General features: G+C 42.1%; 1 protein-coding gene across 1 annotated transcript in view; it reads right to left on the bottom strand.

Moving 5' to 3' along the window:
- The window catches only part of LOC124545747 (ras-like protein family member 10B), a 226,770-nt gene that overhangs the window by 75,464 nt on the left and 124,292 nt on the right, over positions 1 to 27,014 (bottom strand). Inside the window, exon 2 of the mRNA XM_047124689.1 lies at positions 5,924 to 6,057. Within this exon, the coding sequence (XP_046980645.1) occupies positions 5,924 to 6,057 (134 nt within the window). The remainder of the gene's footprint in view (positions 1 to 5,923; positions 6,058 to 27,014) is intronic.

Raw genomic sequence — 27,014 nt, 5'->3', positions numbered from 1 at the left:
CCGCTCTTCTTTGGATCTTCTCTATCTCCTCCGTCAAACCGATCTGGTACGGATCCCACACTGATGAACAATACTCAAGTATAGGTCGAACGAGTGTTTTGTAAGCCACCTCCTTTGTTGATGGACTACATTTTCTAAGGACCCTCCCAATGACTCTCAACCTGGCACCCGCATTACCAACAATTAATTTTATATGATCATTCCACTTCAAATCGTTCCGTACGCATACTCCCAGATATTTTACAGAAGTAACTGCTACCAGTGTTTGTTCTGCTATCATATAATCATACAATAAAGGATCTTCCTTTCTGTCTATTCGCAATACATTACATTTGTCTATGTTAAGGGTCAGTTGCCACTCCATGCACCAAGTGCCTATCCGCTGCAGATCTTCCTGCATTTTGCTACAATTTTCTAATGCTGCCATTTCCCTGTATACTACAGCATCATCCGCGAAAAGTCGCATGGAACTTCCGGCACTATCTACTAGGTCATTTATATATATTGTGAAAAGCAATGGTCCCATAACACTCCCCTGTGGCACGCCAGAGGTTACTTTAACGTCTGTAGACGTTTCTCCATTGAGAACAACATGCTGTGTTCTGTTTGCTAAAAACTCTTCAATCTAGCCACACAGCTGGTCTGATGTTCCGTTGGCTCTTACTTTGTTTATCAGGCGACAGCGAGGAACTGTATCGAACGCCTTCCGCAAATCAAGGATGATGGCATCTACCTGGGAGCCTGTATCTAATATTTTCTGGGTCTCATGAACAAATAAAGTGAGTTAGGTCTCACACGATCGCTGTTTCCGGAATCCATTTTGATTCCTATAGAGTAGATTCTGGGTTTCCAGAAATGACATGCTACGCGAGCAAAAAACATGTTCTAAAATTTTACAACAGATTGATGTCAGAGATATAGGCCTATAGTTTTGCGAATCTGCTCGACGACCCTTCTTGAAAACTGGAACTACCTGTGCTCTTTTCCAATCATTTGGAACCTTCCGTTACTCTAGAGACATGCGGTACACGGCTGTTAGAAGGGGGGCAAGTTCTATCGTGTTGGGAACCGAGCAAGAGGCAAATACCGCGCGACGCCTCCATCATCACACAGTAGCAGTCGCCCGCCGGGCGCCGATCAGTTCGGGCACCATCCTCCAGATGGCACTCACAAACCTGGAGCTCTTTCTGCTTCCACGCTACTTTCTCCAACATCTATCGTTAGAGTGGACATCAGTCCGCAGCTCGTGGTCGTGCGGTAGGGTTCTCGCTTCCCACGCCCGGGTTCCCGGGTTCGATTCCCGGCGGGGTCAGGGATTTTCTCTGCCTCGTGATGACTGGGTGTTGTGTGATGTCCTTAGGTTATTTAGGATTAAGTAGTTCTAAGTTCTAGGGGACTGATGACCATAGCTTTTAAGTCCCATAGTGCTCAGAGCCAAGAGTGGACATCAGTCAATAGGGAAAGCTGTCAACCACATATTCCATTACTTCGGTCTTGTATTGGAGAATCTGGAAATTCTTCCGACAATAGTCACAAAACACGACCTGCTGCGAACACTTAAATAGTTACGAACTACAGTCAGACAGTTTAGATCAGCGCCTGCAACCCGGTACGTAAAGTACTCTGAAGACTGCCTTCTGACTCAGCAGTCACCATTTACAGAGAACTTGGACTATTAAGAGTGTCTGCAACATTACTATCAGTTACATATCACAGACTGCCAAGAGACAGAAAAATTTCTGGGTATCATGGATTAGGTTTAGGACAAGTGCTGCCCATAAAATTATATTAGAGTTAAGTACCATATTGTAAGACACTCTTAATAAATGTTATTTCTTATTGTGTTGCCACATTTCTGTTCTAGTGCGCCTTGCCACAGCAAGTGTTTTCTGAACAATTATAGTACGCAATGGCTACCTTCCAGGAAATACAGCAGGCAAACATTTTTCTGCTACTGTCGCTGTTTGGCCTGAATTAATTCAGTTACTACATTCTCCGCAGTATTCCACAAATACACTCTTTAATGCTGAAAAACAATTATTTGTCACACATGTCACAAACATTCATGAAGAGTAATAATTAGTTGACACAAACTACCTGTCACGGTACAGAAATAAATAGAAAAAGTAACAATCTGGAGATGTTAAACATACTTACTACATTCTGTAAGAGTGAACAGTTGTAATCCTGCAAGTACACAATTAGTGACAGCATGGCTTTGACAAAAGACAAACAGTCTTCCTAGCAAATGCTCAAACCACCGCGTTGCGTCTCCAAATATTTAGCGACGCATTGCTTCATGTTTCTCCGAACTGCTCTCTTAAGAGTGGAACAATGAAAACGTTTGTACTCTAACTTCTGTGTTATTACTAAATAATTGGACGCCTCTAGTGCAAGACTTGCTGTAATTTCTGTTCAACGGTTAATAACGTAGATACCATATCATGCAGTCTAAGATAAAGACATTAAAAAATTACACTTAGACCCAGAATTGAATTTGAAAACTCAAGTATTCTAACACAAAACTATACTCACTGCACTAACATCCTTTTAAATTAACAAGAGTTAGTATTGTTTTCCTTAATTAGAGTATCATTTCGGTATAAAGAAACAAGTGCAATTACAAATATAATGGAATGAAATTTTTTTGTTAAAAATGTTCTTTTACTTTATATAAGGTGACGTCCTGTGACAAACATTTATTTTCAGAGACGCTTGCACGTTATACAATACAAAAGTTATGGAATTAAGTTTTCAACAGGGGAAAGAGGTGTGTCGAGTTTAATATGCGACTACATTATCTATGCGGTAGCTTTTACTACAAACCAACCGCTCAAATTTGGTTCTCTCCTCTACTTGGATGAAGTTTCCTCTGCTGCAGATGCGCCCTTCTGATCAACCTTTAAAGGTTCCGATAATTGTTTACCGCTATGACCTTACTACAGGCGCTATCCTCTCATCAGCATCAGGCATATACAGTGTTTCTTTCTTCGGTGCAACAATACTAATTATACCTTCCGAGGATAAGATCGGTGCAACATTATTTATATCAGTTTCTTCCACTATAAGGTAACGACGAGTTCAACTACGTGAAATATATCCATGTTGGCTGGCCCTGTCTCTCCTCGTGTTCGCTTCTACAAAGACCAATTTGTCAATCACCTTAACTGTAGCTTCATGAGGTCTGAACTGTTGCAGATCAAGGTTCACCTTTAAGCCATCAGCACCGTAGCATACGGCTGCAATGAGTTCTTTCTATGCAGCTTGCAACCGACTCAAAGCATCGAGAGGCAGGCTACTATTATACAGACGGCTAATTCTCGGGCTTGGACACTCTGTTTCACCAAAAATCAGTGGCGGCAACGGCATCGCGAAACATATTTATCGGGATTCAGGTATTACTTCTGTATTCCAAGGGTAATTCCGTGATTCCTTGATAATGTCGCAAACTATCAAATATGATGGGGAAGCGTAAATGTATTAATATGAGGTAACGGGCCCTGGTCTGGAAACTATCTAATCGAGAACTATAAGCGAAAATCGTTCTGATACCTCTGAAAGTGGATCTCTTTTGCTGCAAGCTCTTTGCTTTCATGGAGGAGTCAGTATGGACCGAAACAAGAAAGTCCAGTTAACATAGGCTCTGCGGTGCATACTTTAAGAACTATGAGCATTTGTTCGTCGTTGATACTACGAAACACATCTCTTCTGTTGGAGTAGAAGAGGTCGAACGATTTTCGCTTGTAGCTTTCGTCTCGGTCGTTTCCGGACCAGGGAACCTTACCTCAAATTACGTTTGCCCTTCTCCATCTTCTTGAAAGTTAGTAACATCATGACGGAAGCACCCCGTATATTGAGTGATGGCGCGCTGTGGGATGATCTAGGACGTTTTCAGGCGACTAAGCACTATCTGGGCGTTAGTGCCATACATTACTGAATGACGATACTTCTCTTGCAGGTGATTAAAGAGTCGCAAAACTACCTTTCACTGACGACCACTTTCTACCGAAAATAAGCGCGGAACGAAATTTTATAAGAGACATTTTTGTTAGCATGCAAGGAACCCTTCTGTGGCGTCCTAATGTGCGAATGTCAGTTCATCCTGTACATATTTCTATTCGCCTGGCTGAGTGGTCAGTGTGGCTAACTGCCATACGGGGGGCCCAAGTGCGATTTCCGGTACTACCAGGGATTTTTCCTCCGTAGGACGACTGGAGTGGGGTGCACTCAGCTTCGTCGAGCCATTTCAGGAGCTACACTGTGGCTATTAAAATTGCTACACCAACAAGAAATGCAGATGATAAACAGGTATTCATTGGACAAATACATTATACTACAACTGACATGTGATTACATTTTCACGCAAATTGGGTACATAGATCCTGAGAAATCAGTACCCAGAACAACCACCTCCGGCCATAATAACGGCCTAGATACGCCTGGGCATTGAGTCAAACAGAGCTCGGATGGCGTGGACAGGTACAGCTGCCCATGCAGCTTCAACAAGATACCACAGTTCATCAAGAGTAGTGACTGGCGTATTGTGACGAGCCAGTTGCTCGTCCACCATTGACCAGACGTTTTAATTGATGAGAGATATGGAGAATGTCCTGGCCAGGGCAGTAGTCTAACATTTTCTGTATCCAGAAAGATCCGTACAGGACCTGCAACATGCGGTCGTGCACTATCCTGCTGAAATGTAGGGTTTCTCAGGGATCGAATGAAGGGTAGAGCCACAGGTCGTAACACATCTGAAATGTAACGTTCACTGTTCAAAGTGCCGTCAATGCGAACAAGAGGTGACCGTAACGTGTAACCAATGGCACCCCATACCATCACGCCGGGTGATACGCCAGTAAAGCGATGACGAATACACGCTTCCAATGTGCGTTCACCGCGGTGTCGCCAAACACAGATGCGACCATCATGATGCTGTAAACAGAACCTGATTCGTCCGAAAAAATGACGTTTTGCCATTTGTGCACACAGGTTGGTCGTTGAGTACACCATCGCAGGCGCTCCTGTCTGTGATGCAGCGCCAAGGGTAACCGCAGACATGGTCTGCGAGCTGATAGTCCATGCTGCTGCAAACGTCGTCGAACTGTTCGTGCAGATGGTTGTTGTCTTGGGAACGTTCCCATCTGTTGACTAAAGGATCGAGATGTGGCTGCACGGTCCGTTACAGTCATGCCGATAAGATGCCTGTCATCTCGACTGTTAGTAATACGAAGCCGTTGGGATCCAGCACGGTGTTCCTTATTACCCTCCTGAACCTACCGATTACATACTGTGCTAACAGTCATTGGATCTCGAGCGACGCGAGCAGCAATGTCGCGATACGATAAACCGCAATCGTGGCAGGCTACAATCCGACCTTAATCAAAGTCGTAAACGTGATGGTACGCATTTCTGCTTCTTACACGAGGCATCACAACAACGTTTCACCAGGAAACGCCGGTCAACTGCTGTTTATGTATGAGAAATCGGTTGGAAACTTTCCTCATGTCAGTACGTTGTAGGTGTCGCCACCGGCGCCAACCTTGTGTGAATTTTCTGAAAAGGTAATCATTTGCATATCACAGCATCTTATTCCTCTCGGTTAAATTTCGCGTCTGTCGCACGTCATCTTCGTAGTGTAGCAATTTTAATGGCCAGTAGTGTGCTTGACCGAGTAGTAGCGGCATTAGGTCTGCTACAGCGATAACGGCAGAGTGTGCAGTCTGCTGACTCCCTGTACTCCATACCGCATCGGCAGAGGATGGAACGGTGGTCGGTCGTCCCGACTGGCCCGTCTGTGGTTAGAACAGTGATGCTGGCTTGTACATTTCTGCTCCAGAGAAACAAAGCCTCGTCTCTGTGTGTAATCGGTTGACTGTGTGGTGTGTTTTCTATGTGGAGAAGCACTATTGTGTTAATTAGTTACCCTGACGATGGAGGTCTTCCCGACGGCGGACGCACCCAGGAGCGCCACCTTGACGCAGCTGAGGCAGGAGTCCGCCCCCGCGCTTGGGGGCCGAGCCGCGTGGTCTCCGCGGGGCCGGCCGCCTCCGGAAGGTCCTGCGAGCACACGGGAAAAAGTCCGAGCTTCATCTCCTGTTTGCGGCACACTCTCATGGTTTCCTATACCGAGGCCACATAACAAAATAACGACAGCACCATCAAACAAAAATAGAAATTCCTTAGTTTAATCGTTCGTAGATCATTTACTTACTTGTTATTTATTTATTTAACCTGATCAGATTTGGCCCTCAGGACCTCTCTTACATTGGCAAAGGGTTTTACACGTACATTACTTTTTGCATCTTTGACTGTTGTACCAAAACATTATGATTGTGAAAAAATACTATGACCACTGTAATTCCACAGGCTTTCGTGGCCGTTGTCACTGAAGTTAAAATCTTACCGGTTATTAGGCCACGTCATATTTCTACTAAAATGATCGGCATTTGCCGGCCGAGGTGGCCGAGGGGTTCTAGGCGCTACAGTCTGGAACCACGCGATCGCTACGGTCGCAGGTTCGAATCCTGCCTCGGGCATGGATGTGTGTGATGTCCTTAGGTTAGTTAGGTTTAAGTAGTTCTAAGTTCTAGGGGACTGATGACCTCAGCAGTTAAGTCCCATAGTGCTCAGAGCCATTTTTTTGATGGGCGTTTCGACCCCTCTGCTGGGATCTTCCTCAGGATCTTATGGTGTCCACTATTGCTAGAACACTGTCAGAGACGAGTGTCACGTCCTCTTATAAAGGGGAGTTTTCTCGCGTTCGTGCTGGAGAAGTGATAGTATTGGTTAAAATTCATATGGCTTCCATTGGTGGGCCATGGTCATATGCTAATATACCCGCTCTGATGCAGAAGAAGTGGCATTGTTGGCTAATCTCCTGTAGATACCATTGGCGGCCCATCGTCACTGGATAGAAAGGCACTATTCCACACTTACACTGGAAAACGGCTATTGGTTGGTCGTCATCATTGGCTGGATTCGAAACGGACAGAGCATGAGAGGCAGACTGTTTACCCAAAATATTATTGTCCGCCGAAGTGATTTTCAGCGCGTTGTTTATGTCGCTCGCACACCGCGGCCGCGTATTCACTTTCTTGATGGCGTGGAGCTACGATGCCGGAAGCCTATAGCCGCATTCTCTATTGAAATTACATGCATTCTTGGAAATTTCAACCACTTCTCGGACTTTACTTCTATAAATGTTTGTTTCCTTAGCCAGGAGATTCAGCGGAGACGCTCGGTCTGCAGGTATCACTTGAAGATGACGGCAAGGAACGCTGTCGAAATATCGTGGTTTGAAAACGACTGCACCCGGCTGGAGACCCGAGAACAGTGCAAACAGTTAATTCGCCGGGAAAGCCTAAGATCACACATCATAACGTTCTGGTTGTCGACGAAGAGATCGGCCCCGTTCACGCGCCATGCCACTGTGGAACGTGACATTGCGTGCCTTGCTGACCTATTAAACGTAACTGCAGCTGCACCCGCTGTTTCGCGTAGGTTCTTTCTTTCCTGTTCTACATCTACATGGTTACTCAGAAATTCACACTTAAGTGCCTGGCAAACGGTTCATCGAACCATTTTCATACTACTTCTCTACCATTCCACTCTCGAATGGCGAGTGGGAAAAAGGAACACCTAAATCTTTCGGTTCGAGCTCTGATTTCTGTTATGTTATTATGATGATCATTTCTCCCTACGTAGGTGAATGTCAACAAAAATTTCGCATTCGGAAGAGAAAGATGGTGATTGAGATTTCGTAAATAGATCTCGCCCCAAAGAAAACCGCGGTTGTTTCAGTGACTGCCATCCCAACACGTGTATCGTATCAGTGACACTCTCACCACTGTTGCGCGATAACACGAAACGAGCTGCCCTTCTTTGCCCTTTTTAGATGTCCTCCGTCAATCCTACCTGGTAAGGATCCCACACCGCAGAGCAATATTCCAGCAGAGGACGGACAAGTGTAATATAGGCTGTCTCTTTAGTGGGTTTTTCGCATCTTCTAAGTGTTCTGCCAACAAAGCGCAGTCTTTGTTTCGCCTTCCCCACAATATTCTCTATGTGGTGTTTCCAATTTAAGTTGATCGTAATCGTAATTCCTAGGTATTTAGTCGAATTGACAGGCCTTCGATTTGTGCGATTTATCGTATACCCAAAACTTATCGGATTTCTTTTAGTACCCATGTGAATGACCTCGCACTTTTTTTGTTTAGTGCCAATTGCCACTTTTTACACCATACAGAAGTTTTCTCTAGATCATTTTGTAACTTAAATTGATCGTCTGATGATTTTACTAGACGGTAAATTACAGCATCATCTGAAAACAATCTAAGGGGGCTGCTCAGATTATCATCTAGATCATTGATGTAAATCAGGAACAGAAGAGGGCCTATGACACTACCTTGCGGAACGCCAGGTATGACTTCTGTTGTACTCGATGATTTACCGTCTATCACTACGAACTGTGATCTCTCTGATAGGAAATCACGAATACAGTCACAAAACTGAGACGATTCTCCATATGCACGCAATTTTATTAATAGTCGCTTGTGAGGAACGGTATCAAAAGCCTTCTGGAAATCTAGGAATATGGTATCGATCTGAGATCCCTTGTCGAGAGCACACATTACTTAATGGGAATAAAGAGATAGCTGTGTTGCACAAGAACGATGTTTTCCGAATCTGTGTTGGTTATTTATCAATAAGTCATTTTCTTCAAGGTGATTCATAATGTTCGAGTACAGTATATGCTCTAAAATCCTACTGCAAATTGAGGTCAGTGATATGGATCTGTAATTCAATGGGTTACTCCTACTTCTTTTCTTCACTATTGGTGTGACCTGTGCTATTTTCCAGTCTTTAGGAACAGACCTTTCGTCAAGTGAGCGGTTGTATATGCTTGCTAAGAAAGGCGCTATTGTGTCTGCATACTTTGAAAGGAACCTGATTGGTATACCACTTGGACCGGAAGACTTGCCTTTCTTAAGTGATTTGAGTTGTTTCGCAACACCTAAGATATCTACTTTTATGTCACTCATGCTAACAGCTGTTCTGGTTTCGAATCCTGGAATATTTACTTCATCTTCTTTCGTGAAGGAATTACGGAAAACTGTATTTAGTAACTCCACTGCACTGTTGCACAGTATAGCGCTAATATGCTACTATAGTTGACCATGGTCTACCCAGTCTCCTTCGGGAAGCAGTGTTTATATATCTGAATGCTCCTCATACCCTTGGGCTACATTCGTCACTTTTCGTCCTCCTTCCAGTTTCCCAATGATTGTTCCCTGTGTAAAGATTTCCAAATGTTGTCTCTGGGCCATGTTGTAATGAATACCATCACAGTGTGTCTTGACGGTTCGCTCATTGACACACACTGTCTTTCCCTGTTGCCTGAGCTGCCTCGTGTTGTAGCCTCAGCCCCATTCGGCGCTATAGTCGCGCTGATCTCACGCCACGTGCTTTGCTACTTACTGTGTACGACTGGGAGACTTCTCGCAACACGCTTCCGTACCCTCGTTCATTTCCGCCGAGTAGTTAATATGTTTTGTTAAATTATCTACCTCGTGCTTAGGTGTTGGAGAGCAGCGAAATTATGTCAGGGGTTTTTCTAGGCTGTTGGTTATTACTTAGAGACAAACGAAACATTGACAGAGGACTTTCACATTAGCACCTCAGTGGTGACGGCTATCGGGAGGCGATTCGTGGTAAGCGGCAGGTGTGCTTGTCGTGTGCATGTGGGATAGTCAAGCGGCATTTGCGAAGCGGCTTGTTCTTTGCATGAAGATGGCAGACACTGTATGAACGGCTGAGGCCCACGTTGTCCTGAACAGAAGTGTGCTGGCTGTGAGTAACTCACAGTCACTGTATTAGAGATGAAGCACTGAACGATCTCCAAGCAGTACTTGGAGTGCCTCAACGACTCCCCATATTGCTAAATTTGGCCTGGGTGTGTCCTTACACCTGAATGGCCATGCAGGATTCTTCATCTCTCCAATCAAATTTCTTACCAACTTCTGTTGCTGTTTTATGACGCGCTATTTTCTCATGCTAAAAGAAACACACGTTTTCTCAATAATCTTTCGCTCTGAAAGCTATCTTCTGTGTGGTTTACTTTGCCAACATCCACCCAGCTCCGTATATTGTTGGGCCGTACATTTTCTTCTTATTCTTCATGATCATCATTTGGTGTTCTGCCTGTTGGCAGGTCCCTGACACCATCTCACCCTGTTCCAGGTCAACTACTTCGTAGTCTGGTACCTTCCTCATTCAACTTCATCCAGAATTTTTATTCTTGTTTTTCCTATTTACTTCCGTCCTTCCATTGTAGGTTCAATAGCAGTTCCCAGAATTCCTTTTCCTCGCAGTGTATCTCCCGTTTAGTTTGCTTTCCTTTTGCTAAACAGATTGAGTGATTTCTTTGCTTCTTTGTATCTTCCAGAGCTTCAGAGTTCATGACTTTATTCATCCATTTTATTTTCTCGGTTCCCGCCCCTCCACCTCTCCAATACCAACTGCTCCGATTTTGTCTCCTTTTCTATTCTTCAGTGCACAGTTTTCAAATCAGTTCTGAAAAACACCCCTAACGAAATATCTGACCAAATTTTTCCTAACTCCAACCCCAATTTGCTGCATATAACTTGGCATCCCACTGCCTATGTGGAAAATAACGGGACACTACCACATTAATTTCGCAAGCAGTACATGGTGTGTCTCTCCACGTGAAAGTGTCCAAAGTTAAAACTTCCCCTCACTCGGAACTCCAGGAGGCGAACACATTGAAAGCAAACATATTAAGTGTGACAATCGCTGAACTATATGAAATAAAATCGTCGTAACCTCTGAAAGATTTGCTTCTGGATATTAAAACTGCATGGTTTGCCGCGGGGTATGATGAGAGTTAGTATGACCATGCGCCTTGTTGTTGTCGGCATTGTTATTCGTCAATAAACAAAATTGGCGCGTTTGGGGGACTGAGAATCCGCATTTCGCGATCGAGAAATCTCTTCACCCGCAACGAGTGAACGGAATAATCGGTGCGATATTCCTTGATGCCACGGTGACCACCGAACGGTACGTGAAGGTTTTGGAAAATGTTTTCATCCCCATTATCCAAAGTGAACCTGATTTCGATAAGATGTGGTTCATTCAAGACGGACCTCGATCCCATAGAAGCAGGAGTGTTCGATGTCCTGGAGGAGCACTTTGGGGACGGCATTCTGCCTCTGGGGTACTCAGAGGCCGTTGGCACGGTTGTCGATTGCCGCCATGTTCTCCGGATCTGAATGCATGTGACTCCTTTTTGTGGGGCTATATTAAAGACAAGATGTGCAACAATAAGCCCAAAACCATTGCTAAGCTGAAAACAGCCATTCAGGAGGTCATCGACAGAATCAATGTTCCGACACTTCGGCGAGTCATGCAGAATTTTTCTGTTCGTCTGCGCCACATGATCGTCAATGGTGGCACCTATATAGAACATGTCATAACCTAAATCCGAATATCTGTAGTGAGGTTTACATGTCGAATAAAGTGTATCTACGCCGTAGTTCGTAAAAATTTACTTTTTTTTTATATAATTCTATAACTTTCACCCTGTATGAAAGGAAGGAGGAGAGAATGAAGTAAGGGAAGATAAGGTTTGGACCACGAAATGTCCATGCCCTGCTACTAGCAGGAAAGATGAAGATGCAAAACAGGAGATGAAAAGAAACAGATAAGATGCACTTGGCATGTGTGAAATAAGATGGGAGAGAACGGAGAGGTAGACATTGAAGATTACAAACTTTTCTTCTCTGGGGAAATCAAGCACGTAGAAAACCGAATGGGACTACTGTAAGGACGGAAACTAAAAGGTAAGGTAATAAAGTTCCACACTATTGATGAGAGATTGATGATGATACGACTGCAGTGTATTGATAAAGATGTGGTATTAATGCAGGCATTCGTACCCACCAGTCAGCGTAGAGATGAGAAGGTGGAAGGATATTATGAGAAGATTCAAGAACTTATCGAGAAAGAAAAAAAGAAGTGCCTGCATTATTGTTAACGGGGACTGTAATACAGCGGCCGAACGGTTCTAGGCGCTTCAGTCCGGAACCGCGCTACTGCTACGGTGGCAGGTTCTAATCCTGCCTCGGGCATGGATGTGTGTGATGTCCTTAGGTTAGTTAGGTTTAAGTAGTTCTAAGTCCTAGGGGACTGATGACCTCAGCTCTTAAGTCCCATAGTGCTCAGAGCCATTTGAACCATTTTTTTTTTAATACAGCGGTGGGCGAAGAAAGAGATGAATAGAAAGAGGAGATTATTATGTGGAAAACTGGTTATAAGTCTGAGGAAAATGTTTGGCAAGTGTTTTGTCCGGAGTGTGGCACTCTGTAGGGCAGAAACATGGACACTGAGTCGAGAGGATGAGAAAAGGCTAGAAGTAATTGAGATGTGGATGTGGAGGAGAATGGAGAGAACAAGCTGGATGGAAACAGTAAACCAGGCAAGAATGGTGAAAAGTGTTGGTGGGAGGAGACGACTGCTACAGATTATAAGAAAAGGAAGAAGAACTGGGTGGCTTATACGGTGAGACGGAAGCGCCTGCTGACAGTCGGTTTGGAAGGTCTGGTTTGAGATAGGAGAATGAGGGAAAGGAGGAGATACAAAACGATAGACAACATAGAGCTAGTCACGCAGACCTGGAGAGTATGGCAGAAGGCAGGAGAGCATCGAGAGTTACCACGTAAAAACCTGTCTTTGTACAGAACACTGATGACGACGAGTTATCCGTTGGCAAACGCCAGAAAATTGCTGTGCCTCGGCTTGTCGCCAACCAGTCAGACACCAGTGTCCAGCGGGTGGTCTATACAGAAGGCTGCAGGGACCACGTGAGCAAATGCGACAGAGGCATCGAGTAAGATGGCCACCAGGGGTCGAAATCACCGCGGACTTACTTGCTTCCGTAGAGACACGCGTGCGCAAATAGTTCTGACAGTATCCACGCACATCCACCGTATTTAGGCCAGTGCTCATCAGTGCCAGGCCAGTTCATTCTCAGAGACCTCTCTGGCCCAGGGGCCAACCGAGTGGTGGTTCATCAGTCAAGGTCTCGCTTAGGAACTATCGCGCATGGAGGATCATCGACGACCATTATCCTGCCAGAAGCCAGCGCCAATCGGAGCATTAGACTCTATGTAGGCCATACTATGCTAACAGTTGGAAATTTGTTGGAAATTTGCCAAAAAACGTGTTTACTGGCAGCAAAATTTTCGTATTTTAACCCGTTATTTGTTGCAAATAAGCCTGTAATTTTATTTACTGACAATAAAAAACTGTTTGATAATTTAAGCAGTGCGTTTTGTTTACTCATTATTGTGTTCTGCAATATGCATAAACATGCCCCCACTAGTGCATAAACTTGTCCCATATATGGGGAATGTTTATTTATTCAACTTGAATCAATTATTTTGCACATTTAAATGCAATGTTGAGTTAGAAGTACATATTGCCAAGTTATACTTTAATAACCATGTTGTTGAACTGAACAGTTTTAAAGACGATAAATCTAACTAAAAAGATTTAAAAAATTACGAAAAGAAATACGCATAAATGTGCCCCAGTCTCCCCCACTGTGCAACCTGTACAATCTTATCTTTCACGACGTTGCTCTTCCATAAAATATTCTCAAACTTCTCGCACATCAGTTCTGGAGAAAACCTCGAGCTTTCGACAATAACCACCATCACCTTCGTCAGGAGCAGCTGCCTATCTTGGCTGGTCTGCTGATTTCCCAATGGAGGTGCCATCACTCCCGAAGGGACATAAAGAATGCGGTGAGAGAAATTTGGACAACTTATACACTACACATTAGGCTCATCTGTTGGATATTATAACTGATGTACAGGACAACATCAAGTCTTGTGCAATTTCCCTCAGAACTGATCCTCGGTGTGTTTCCAAAGGGCACCTGAAGAGTCATTTCCCAGCAAGGTATCTATCAGTGTCTCCCAAGCATCAAAATTAGCGTAGAAACACGTGTACTTTCGATTAATGCCAAGTAAAAAATTCCAATGCGAGATTATTAATTACGTTTGGAACGTTCTGAAAGGAATTTTTGCTTCTGTGAATGAGGCGTGGTACATGCAGTGGGTAGATACTGTTGGCCCCGCATCAACGCAGAAAGATTCGATTTCATCTGCTGGAAATATTATGTGCGGTGTCGTTCGAAATATGAAACAGATTCTGCTGACTCTTTTCCTAGCAAAAGATAAAAACATATCTCACATACAATAAACACATCTTGTGGACTAACTGTATTAAAATATACGTGTGAAGTCTGCTTTGCAAGAGAAAATAATATTTTTATCAAGAAAGTAAACGTGCCAACAAATAGTAATTGGCAGTAGTATGAGGCCAACCGAACTGACTTCCACTTATTCCAATCTCTAAGGAAATTTGAGGCTTCATAACTTTATTAGTCCATTAAATAGATTATGGAATTCATTGGTATGTATTTTGTAGACGTTCCAGACCAGCGCTTTAGTCGTGGATTCCACTCAATAGAAAAGTCGAACAAAGGTAGCTGACATAATAATTGCATATTTTATGACAGGAAGTATGTATTTCATTTCTCGCCTTGCTCTCCTGTGCGAGGACAGCCCCACGAGGAATAGCCTATATTCGAGAAGACGAAGCCGGCTGCGGAGTGGAGGACGACAACTGGAATTAAATCTGTGGGGACAGAACTGGCTGCTAAGTGGAGCCGTAGCGTCCCGTACTAATGGAGCTACACCCCTAATGGCGACGTGGGGAGGGGCGAGGCAGAACGGAAGGGACCAATCTGCACGCAGTATCCCGCTAGTAGTTTCCGCACTACCGCTTGACGTCGCCACTGTCCTCGCTGGCAACCTCTCCTCACGCTGGTGGGAGCAACGCTTGCGCAAATTAAAAACTTAAGCGAGAAAACACACTAACATAACCTAACCTAACATACTCGTTTGCGTTCTCTTTGTGTCATGCAAGGCATTTTAGTGTATATCGGAACTTCCTTTCAGACAAATTACGTTTTCACGGTATCACTCTGCAATGAGATGTTACGAAGGTCATAACTGTAGATTATGAAGATGTGTGGAATGTCTGAGACACACCAGAATGAAAATTTCACTGTGCAGCGGAGTGTCGTTCGCTGATATGAGACTGCCCAGACCAATTGACAAACACAAGAACAAAATTTACTAGTCCTGCAAGTTTCGTAGAAGAACTTCCGTCAAGATTGTAAGATAGGAGATGAGGTAAAGCTCTGAGGAGGGGTCGAGAATCATGCGTCGTTCAGTCGGCAGGGCACTTGAACGCGACTGATAAAGGTCCGAGTTCGAGCCTCCGTCTGCCACACAGTGGAGAGACATACCGGACTAAACGAGAGACAATTTCAGCATTTTGGAAAATAAGATCGTATACGGTAACCATAGATGAAAGAGACAATTGTTTCACAAGGATAATCATGCAAAGAGCAATAGCTGTTGCAGATACGAAGAAACCGAAAGCCGGCCGCTGGCCGAGCGGTTCTAGGCGCTTCAGTCTGGAACCGCGCGACCACTACGGTCTCAGGTTCGAATCCTGCCTCGGGCATGGATGTGTGTGATGTCCTTAGGTTAGTTAGGTTTAAGTAGTTCTAAGTTCTAGGGGAATGATGACCTCAGATGTTACGTCCCATAGTGCTCAGAGCCATTTGAACCATTTTTTTGAAACCGAAAGAAAATAATTTATCTATTGCATCGAGGCAGCCAGTAAACAAAATGGTAGACATCCAGCTAAACGATAACAGCAAGTTGACATAATTTGCTGAGTTTAATAAAATTACTGGTAAATATCTTCGTGCAGTAATGGAAAGGTACACTGAAAATTTTGCGAACAGAAACGACTGAAAGCAATGAAATTACGAAGACAAGGAAAGGCAGTAACTTTTATAAAGTAGGTACCATATTTCAACATTTAATCAAAGCCAAACTAGCAACTCCATTCCTATTTCCCATACTAATGAGGAGATTATTTGTATTGCGTATATACTATGTGATATTTTACATTTTGGAACTCCCCCTTCTGGTACATTATTTTAACAATTTTGTTTTTGTCTCTATTAGCATTTTATGTACAATATAGATCTCCGAAATTGTTAGTCCACTTCCACTTTTCTTCTTTTGTCAACGTTGTATGTTTGCACACACTAGCTGTCGAAACGTCTCGAACAGCTTTGTAAACCTAAACGAATGGAAACATAATCTATGAATACGCTGTCTTTTGTATACATATGACAACTTTTCTCGGTAATTATCCTTCCGATAATTTACTTTCACAACGTTGTGTTCCCATTTCGTAATGATAATATCGTGTGCTTTTCTACTCAGGTAATCACTGGAGCACAGCTAAAAAAGACGAAATTGGTCATTAAACGAAGGACAATTTAAATAAATAATAGCCCTAGAGGAAATGCAGCAATAACTTCTTTAAGTGTTTGTACCGTTTAAGAGACGACTTAGAAACAATTTTAAGTACTAACAAAAATATTGAGATTCAAGAAGAGGCATTAGATATGTATATTTAAAGCTGGTGACAAATTAAAAAAAAGGAAACTTGCAAAATTGCTTGCAGAACGTTTTCAAAAGAAGAAAATTCCCCAAAATAATGTTGCAATTTAAACGGAACGTCACAAGCCATAAAAAACTATAAATCCATCAGCCTCCTTACAGTAATGTACAAGATATTAACTAAAATTATTACGAGTCGTAAAGTAAAAACATTAAAGTTTAATCAGGAAAAGGAAAGCCGAGTTTAGAAGACCATTAGCAGGTCGTGAACGATATTATAGAACGGAGCAGTTGGAATAGGAATTTCTTTAGCACTTCATTTGCGATTCAAGGGTATTGACAGTGTATCTGACTCTGTTACAACGAAATGTGTGCTAAAATTGCTTGAGGAATAATGCACTGAATCGGCCTATATTAGTACAATGAAAAATATACAGGCAATATTAGTACTTCATTTTCCATTAGGCTTAATAAGCACAGTGAGAATTTAAAAATAGGAAGTGGAATCCATAAATAGATTCGATCTCGCTGAAACTAATCTCAAGAGTCATATAAGAAGTTTTGGTATTCCAAAAAAGATAGAAACGTAGAAACGGAACCATTATACGATAACTTTCGTGCACGCCTGATCGTCTGTCTGTCCAACTGTCTAGATCCACTTTTCTCAGGAACGGATAAATGTATGAAGTTGAAATTTATGTCACATATTAAGGTCTACAGTTCCTTGGCAGTATAAAAAACTTCTAAGTCAATACAGTCATAAAATACGGCCATTACTATCATGTGTTTTGATACTCGCAAATTCACTGATAAAAATGTATGGGGTACTTCCAATTAACCTGGAATCTTGAAATTCCGCAAGAAGCAAGGTTACACAGTACAATTAAGGGAAAAAAATCAAAAAAGGATTTTGGAATTGACCTCGAAAGTCTTGGAATTCCCGGGACAAATAACTTCTCAGTATCGGTATCGATAAGAGGCAAAAATAGCCAAGATTCTCAATCACGGATTGGATGTGGTATCGATATACACACTTAAATTTATACGGAAACCTCGGTGCGCTATTTCCACGGATTTTTTTCTGTTGACATTTCACCGTTTGCCTCTAACGCAGATAACTTTAACAACAAACAACACAACTTAACGGAGGGAGTATGGATGAAGGCTTGAAAATCAATTACAGCAAAACTAAAAGAACTACATACTTTTCTTCGAATAAAATGACACAAATTAACAATGAAGTACAGAACTACTTGAATACAATGACTAGGTGGAGAGCAAAGAAAAGGTTAGTGGACAAAATACGGGAGCCACCGTTTTATTCTCGTCCCTACGCGAAGATCAGTGCTGTAGATACTAGTGTCAGTGCCATTGAGAAACATCTGAAACCGCTAAAGTTAAAGCAGGCTTCAGTGTCTGGTGGGAACCCTGTTAGGTTCTATACAGGATTTGCATATCAGTTAGCTCCCATTTCAACCATAATATACTGCAGATCCCTCGAATAAAAATTTATGTCGAAGTGATTAGGAAAAACCACATGCTGCATCTGTCTACAACTAATGTAGCCCTTCTTTCATGCTGTGCTCTGTCAATGTAGACTAGTCATTTTGGCAGATGTAAACCCTTCTTATATGTTCTAAGCAGTGCTGCGAGATGCATCACTTTTCAAAGCATGTGAGGAGAGTTTGCCTCGGCCAAACGTACAAGTCTGTAGTGACTGAAAACAGCATGAACGAACGACATAATGTTGCACAGACGAAGGCAATATGCTGCGCCGACGGCTTCTGGAATTAGGTCATAAAAAAGGCCGTGGAAAGACGGGTACATGACTGTGTTGTCAACTGGGACAGTGGTTTCCAACTGAGCTCCGCATGGGATGCAGCGTAAACAAAAACACGTCATGGGCACTGACGTGAAGCGGCGGCGACTGCTGATGGAATGGACAGTCAGCACCAGGACTCTACACCCGGATCCCCTTCCACCAAGTAAGGGGTCCCCCCACAACCGACCACGATATCTCTTCCGAAGGCACGCGCTTGGTTCACCAGTTGCACCCTCGGCTAATGAGTCTGCTCTTCAGCGGTTATAAAGAACGAAATGGGTATTAACTCGACAGTTCACTTGTAGATGATGTGAATGGAACTTTCCGAAACGTTGCGATAACATGACGCTAACAGTAGGTTGGTAACCCGACCATAGTTCATCAATCAGCTTCGTCGCGAAAACCTGCAATCCGAAGAAGAACAACGTAGCACACCACCTGTCTTTGAAAAACAGGGAATTGCGAGAGTAGGCCCTGATTCACGAAGGTAAGCGCAGATCACAGTTGAGACGTTTAAGATAGTATTCGTTTATTGTACCGTCTCAGTTGCATATTTTTAATTACGTGTTCCGATCACTCTGAATCGTCTTCATATCTAAGTAGTTGTGTCAGCAACCCGCCTTGTCTACTCAGAATCACGTATCAGAGTGGTAATGAGTGGACAAGATGGGCTGCTGACGCAATTGCTTAGATCCGTAGATGGTTCAATGTGATTGAGGCCTGTAATCCAATTAAAAATGTGCAACTGAAACGGAACAAGTAAGTGAAAATTAAATATTAATGCGATGGCTGAATCCCTTAAGACGATTGCATACTTTTAAATAAACAAGAGATAATAACAAGAGGTATTATTTGTTGCGTGAAGTGTTCAGCTTGCAGTTAGTAAGCTTTTCAGTAAATTTATTTGTGTAATATGGTCGTATCTAAGATTATCTACGTAATATAAACTACTTCCATACATTATTACCATAAACTTCGCACAATATTTAATATCTCGTTTACCATCGTATTTATGTTTGCTGTTATTTTGTGCACTGTATTAATATTTATGGTTATTTTTCTGGGAGAAGGCATCTAAATAGGAAGTATTCCAGAGTGGGGATGCATGAATCCTAAACTTTAATGGCATGTTGTGTCATATTGCACGACATGTCAAATGCCATGTTGGATCACATGATGGAGTGTGTCATGTTATACGATGTGACATCATGTATCATGTTACTTTACTTGAGAGAATTCAGTATATTGCATTATATGGATAATAGTACTAACAAGTTGCGAATATTTCAGAGTGTATTGATTCAAATGTCTCTGAAGCTGTCGGGTAAGACCCTACATGGTATTCTGCCTAATACCCCAGTGAGAATGCAGAAGTGCCTCAGCACGACGTGGCAGGGCTGTCCATAAATCCGTAAGAGTACCAAGGGGTGGGGACCTCTTCCGAATAGCACATTGCAAGGTATCCCAGATATGCTCAATAATGTTCATGTCTGGGGAGTTTGGTGACCAGCGGAAGTGTTTAAACTCAGAAGAGTGTTCCTGGCGCCACTCTGTAGCCATTCTGGACGTGTGGGGTGTCGCATTGTCCTGCTGGAATATCCCAAGTCCCTTGGAAGGCACAATGGACATGAATGCATGCAGGTGATAGACAAGATGCTTACGTACGTGTAACCTTTCAGAATCGTATCTAGACGTATCAGGAGATCCATATCACTTCCACGGCACACGGCCCACACCATTACAGAGCTCCCACCAGCTTGAAAAATCTCCTACTGACACGCAGAGTCCATTGATTCGTGAGGTTGCCTCAGTACTCGTACACGTCCATCCACTCGATACAATTTGAAACGAGACTCGTCCGACGAGGCGACGCATTTCCAGTCATCAACAGTCCAATGTCGGCGTTGGCAGGTCCAGGCTCTGTCATCAAGGGTACACTAGTGGGCCTTCGTCTCCGAAAGCTCATACCGACGATGTTTCGTTGAATGGTTCGCACGCTGACAATTGTTTATGGCCCAGCATTGCAATCTGCGGGAGGGTTGCACTTATATCACGTTGAACGATTCTCTTCAGTCGTCGTTGGTCCCGTTCTTGATGGAACTTTTTCCGCCCTCAGAAATATCGGAGAGTTGATGTTTTGCCGGTAGAATAATGCCATATGTTCGGCCAGAGGCTAAATAAATAATAAATGAAATAAATATTGAATAAGTAATGTCGTAGACTATAATTTCGACTAACCTTGTATTAACATACTTGGTGCACAAATTGTTTAATATTTACTACCAATAATTTGTTAATTAATACTCTGTTGCCGAAATTAATTAATAACTTATATCTGGCACGAAACTGAAGAAGACAATGACACCAACGCGTAGAACATTTTCCGATGATACTGCATTTGTGGCAAGATATGTGCACATCCTTAAAGAAGTATATTAAGTAATAGAAGGAGAAGGATCAGTAACTTGTCTTATTGTAAATGAAGAGAAAGAAAATACTTGACAGTGTACATAGATTATTTTAGAAACTAGCTGGTATTGAAATGCTCTTTAATTACAAAAATAACAAAGTTTATGATATATTATGCCTATGTACGACCAATTGTTACATTTGGGTCTAAAGTGTGGACGATGAAAGAAGCAGATGTGAACGATTAAAGAACATCTGAACGAAAAATATGAATGAGACAATGAAAAAGACAGGGACTGATTATAAGGCGTAACGCTAGCAGGTAGCAACATATACAACACAAAGATGCAATTAAATCCATCGAAACACAGAGTATGGTTGTTAGCACAAATGAAGAAGGTTACAGATGAGAGGAAGCGCAAGAGTATGATGAGAGGAAGCTTGCATTCCACTAGCAAGAAGGTCCAAGCAAGTGTAAGATGAATGGACGATGTGCTGGCTGACCTTACCAAGATTGAATTCCTAGGGTGGAAGATAAAACAGAGCGGTATGGAGACGGGTTGCTGAAGAGACCAAGGCCATGAAGGGTTGCGGTGCCACAGCCGAAAGAAGAATGATAAGTCTGTACGATCTATAGACGAAGGGTCAACAAAATGGAAAAGAAAGATTCCGAAGACAGCGTAGCATTGTTAAATTTTTCGATTAGTTAGTGCCAGAGCCGAACACACAATACCAAAATACACAAATCGTATGAATGTAATACTAAGGTTTGTAAGATACAATTTCAATTCTGTTGTGGTACAAGTTTGTGGAGCTAAATGTGATGACGTGGGACGCAGTCTGCTGATCATTTAGAACTGCGTGCGTGTGTGTGTGTGTGTGTGTGTGTGTGTGTGTGTGTGTGTGTGTGTGAGTGTGAGAGAGAGAGGGGGGGGGGCTAAGTGCTTATTCAGCTTCGTGCTTCTTACAGATTAAGTTTTTGTCTCTTTACCCCTTTGTCAACTATATGTAGCGCCTCTGTGTTGAATTTGTATCTGTTATATTCCTTCAGCACATGGTCAGCAAAAATGACGTCTGACTTGTGTAATCCACAGTTTCGTTCATCTTCAGACAGTCTAGTTGCGGTAGCCCTTCCTCTATGGCGAAAATAATGAAGTTTTATAATTACAAGGGATGACGCTTCGATTTGATATTTCTCACCTAATGTGATGACGAAAGATTCTATATATGTCGATAATTTCTAATTTTTGGTTTTACACACACTAGCGCCCTTTTGGACGCAAGTCAGTTGTTTCCCGACGATTACAAAAAGCCAGAAACCGATTCGAAACAAACAAATTAGTAGAAAAAACACAGTTTTTTATGAACATTAATATGTGAAACTTCTCAAGAATCCATGAACAACACCTTCATTCTGCACTAATTGTCACATTCGAGAGTAGATTATTATCTGGTGGATGTGGACACACTCTTCAAGTTAAGTGCAGGTCAAAAATAGTGCCCCAATGCAAGTACAAACAGATGGGGTTCATCAAGTCATCCGGATACTTTTGATCAGACAATGTGCATCTCGTGAAAAGACCATGAATGTAAAATTTAGAGAGATTCGAGCTCGTCCCCATCAATTGTTCTTCCTGCGCACCATTCCCTACTGGAGCAGAAAATGGGAATAGGTAGTGGTAGACCATATGCACGCCTACACATCGGATGCATGTCCAAATGGCATATTCGACCAGGCGTGGAACAAATTCCATAGTATAGTCCAGGAAAGCACTCAAATTCATATGAGTGAGGTTGCAGAATAAAGTATAGGTTGTCATTCAACATTGAATACAATTGTTTCTGCCTTTCAAGAAGTTTACTAGGGCTGTGGAGTCTGACGAGAAAAAAATCAAACGAGTATTTGAAATTCTCCACGATGAATTTTTTTTTTTTTTTTTTTGCCGGATTTGGCTAAATCTACTTCTGCGACTTTACAGACGTACTCGAAACCCGCCGTACCAATACCGTATAGGCTATGGATGTATGATAGACCAAAGAAATGAAGCGTAACTGTAAATTATTTATTAATGGCGTACGAGACTTAACGAACTTGACCAACTCACCCAGGAAAGTGTGTTCGGATGAAATAAAAACTAAAAATTATAAGTTGCTAAGGAATCCTATTTCCTAACGTAACTTTCTGCAGTGACACATATAAATCGTAGACGACAATACACATACATTCCATACACTAACACGTGATACAGTTTTTTTCCTTTTATCTACCAAACTTTAAAGAATTTACCTGAATTACAGGGGGGACTTGGTTATCTGGACCGCAGCGATACGGATCACGATTATCCGAATAGTCAACCGCGAGCAAATATCTTTGCAGTCTAGTTCGTGCGGATACGGACTTACCTTCCCAACAGATCAAAATGAAAATTTCTTTTCCGACACTGAAAATGTTGAGTGTTTATGGAAAAAGTTCAAGGCAATCGTAAAATGCTTTTTAGACAGGTACGTGCCGAGTAAAACTGTGAGGGATGGGAAAAACCCACCGTGGTTCAACAATAAAGTTAGGAAACTACTGCGAAAGCAAAGAGAGCTTCACTGCATATTTAAACGCAGCCAAAACCTCTCAGACAAACAGAAGCTAAACGATGTCAAAGTAAGCGTAAGGAGGGCTATGCGTGAAGCGTTCAGTGAATTCGAAAGTAAAATTCTACGTACCGACTTGACAGAAAATCCTACGAAGTTCTGGTCTTACGTTAAATCAGTAAGTGGATCGAAACAGCATATCCAGACACTCTGGGATGATAATGGCACTGAAACAGATGACATGCGTAAAGCTGAAATACTAAACACCTTTTTCCAAAGCTGTTTCACAGAGGAAGACCACACTGCAGTCCCTTCTCTAAATCCTCGCACGAATGAAAAAATGGCTGACATCGAAATAAGTGTCCAAGAAATAGAAAAGCAACTGAAATCACTCAACAGAGGAAGGTGCATTGGACCTGACGGGATACCAATTCGATTCTACACAGAGTACGCGAAAGAACTTGCTCCCCTTCTAACACTCGTGTACCGCAAGTCTCTAGAGGAACAGAAGGTTCCAAATGATTGGAAAAGAGCACAGGTTGTTCCAGTTTGCAGGAAGGGCCGTCGAGCAGATGCGCAAAACTATAGGCCTATATCTCTGACATCGATCTGTTGTAGAATTTTAGAACATGTTTTTTGCTCGCGTATCATATCATTTCTGGAAACCCGGACTTTTCTCTATGGGAATCAACATGGATTCCGGAAACAGCGATCGTGTGAGACCCAACTCGCTTTATTTGTTCATGAGACCCAGAAAACATTAGATACAGGCTCCGAGGTAGATGCCATTTTCCTTGACTTCCGGAAGACGCTAGATACAGTTCCACACTTTCGCCTGATAAACAAAGTAAGAGCCTACGGAATATCAGTCTAGCTGTGTGGCTGGATTGAAGAGTTTTTAGCAAACACAACACAGCATGTTGTTCTCAATGGAGAGACGTCTACAGACGTTAAAGTAACGTCTGGCGTGCCACAGGGAAGTGTTATGGGACCATTGCTTTTCGCAATATATATAAATGACCTAGTAGATAGTGTCGGAAGTTCCACGCGGCTTTTCGCGGATGAGGCTGTAGTATGTGAGAAGTATGCGCTGCCTGCGATATGTAAGCTATAAGAGAATCTGAGACCAAAGAGCAGTGTTGACTGCAGTACGAACTGTGTAGCAGTAGCAGTAAGTTGTTGGTAGTGGCTAGTCTGCGCTTGTCTGCAGTCTGCTCTAGTCTGGTGTATCGTGTTGGCTGGGCCGGTCGCGGTGCAGCGATGCCGGAGCCTGAGTATTATTGTATAGGGTAAAAGCAGCCTCGCGCATATCTAGTAATGTTATGTGAGCTCCCATGTAAATCTTTTAAAAATGTCCTAATAATAACCTTTGTCATATAAAGTAATTTCTAACAAGCATTCATTTCAATTTAAAGAATTTACTAATTTCTCCAATCCATGATCATTCCGATTGTTGAAAAAGAAAAATCAGTTGCTTCCTTTCATAAATCACAAATGTATAGGCCAGCAATGCACAGAGCTGTGCCGGAAAATTTGTAGGTAAGAGCAGATATATTCGCCGTTTTTATTGAGGTAAGAAATTTTGCTTTTTATTCAGAATGATCTTACAGGGCCGTGACGCAGCACTGCTGTCGTCCAAAATTTACCAGGTTACTGAATTTATTTTTTCATTATGAGGTTTAAGAATTTTTCTGTTTCGAGCTTACATTAAATGAGAAAAGAATTTTGTGGGTACATTAAATGGGAAACAAATTTTGTGTGGAGGTTAAATGTGAATGCATTTCTGTACGGAGATTATAAATGGGAACCAATTTTGTAGAGAGGTTACACTAAATTAGATTCGTATTCATATTATTATTATTTTTACAATTTCGTGTGGGGAGGTTACACTTGGCGACAACCGGCCAGGATCGTATTTCTTTGTGAATCTCTGAGAAGTAGTCATATATCTGCTCTTATTTAGTTCAATGTAGTTTGCATCTGGCGCAACACATTTACTAATTTGTCACTTTTTCTTTCACAGATCATCGGATATTTATTGCTCTTTTTTGTAATTGTGTTTGATCCATTTTTTTTTGCTTTGTCGTTGTTTCAGTTTTGTGCTTAATTTTGATTTGTGGAAAACGCCGCGAAAAACTGTTAACAGTACATCGCGATGTGTAATGAGTGAAATAGCCGGTTTGAATAGTTTGACCAATAATATTTGCGACACTCAGTGTAATAGTGATAATCCTCCATTTACAGACAATCAGTGTGAACCGACCACTAGTAATGATTCTAATGCTAATGAGGAGCAAACAAATTCAATTGTGTACTCTGTTAATTTAACGACAATTGATGACGCGGCACGTTCTGTTACAGTGAACGCTGCCCGGTTTAACACACCTGATTTGCAAAATTTACACAATGAACAAATAAATATTTCTACCGAAGGTGAACAATGTACTCAAAATATGTCAGTTTTGTTTGATTCCGATTTAGTGACCAATAGTGCACATCTGATTAGCAAACCTTTCCAAGAATCAGAGAATGACCAAATGGTTACACAAAACGCGACAAAAGCAGATACAGCATCACACAGCACAGAGAATACAGTAGCTAATTTTGGCATGGATCGAATTATAGCATTAATGCTACAACTTAATGAAAATTTCAAACAGTCGAAAAAAGAACAATACAACAATCACAAACAACTTATATAACAATTTGTCCATTTTATTTGGACTGTTGAGCTCCGTGGCCGTGGATAATGATATTTCACTGTAAAATACAGCAACCAGCCACTTTTTAATGCGTTTTATTTATGCCAATATGCATTTCGGGTTTGCACCCATCTTCAGCTGGCAAATTACTGAAGATCCATGTAATTTGCCAGCTGAAGATGGGTGCAAACCCGAAATGCATATTGGCATAAATAAAACGCATTAAAAAGTGGCTGGTTGCTGTATCTTTACAGTGAAATATCACAAACAACTTAGTGAAAACCTCAAACAACAAATTAATGAAATTAATGAAAAACAAGATAACAATTCCAAACATTTGAATGAAAAACTAGACAGCAATTCCAAACAACTTAATGATAAACAAGACAACAATTTAAAACAACTTAATGAACAGAACAAATAACTTAGTGGACAGATTACAGCCGTTGCCGTGCAATGTCATGATACTAAAGAACAATTACGCGAGGAAATTAAGGCTTGTGCTAGGAGCAGTAGCGAAGAAATTAGGTCTGTGGCTCAAGAATTAAGTAATACACATGCAGCCACTACTAAATTACTTCGAGATGAAATTAGTGCAGTCGCTAAACAATGCTCTGAAAACGCAACACAGTTACGCGACGAGTTTAAATTAATGTCAGCAGAACTTTCACGCACGCTGGATGCGAAAGCAGACACGAAATTTGACCAACAGAACAGTCAAATTGACGAACGTTTTAATCACCACCTACAAAACAGTGAAACGCGTTACCGTAAATTTATACAGGAACAGAATAAAGTAAAGCGACAAGTCATGGAAACAATTACTGCACAGAAACAGGAAGATAAGCGTAAATTGTTTACGAAAGCAAAAACACACGTAGACAACAATATTGCTACAGTATCAGACGAAATTAATACTATCAA

Source organism: Schistocerca americana, chromosome 8 (assembly GCF_021461395.2).
Source record: "Schistocerca americana isolate TAMUIC-IGC-003095 chromosome 8, iqSchAmer2.1, whole genome shotgun sequence".
Classification (NCBI taxonomy): Eukaryota; Metazoa; Arthropoda; class Insecta; order Orthoptera; family Acrididae; genus Schistocerca; species Schistocerca americana.
The sequence above is the reverse complement of the archived record's forward strand: the minus strand, read 5'-3'. Positions and strand labels throughout refer to the sequence as shown.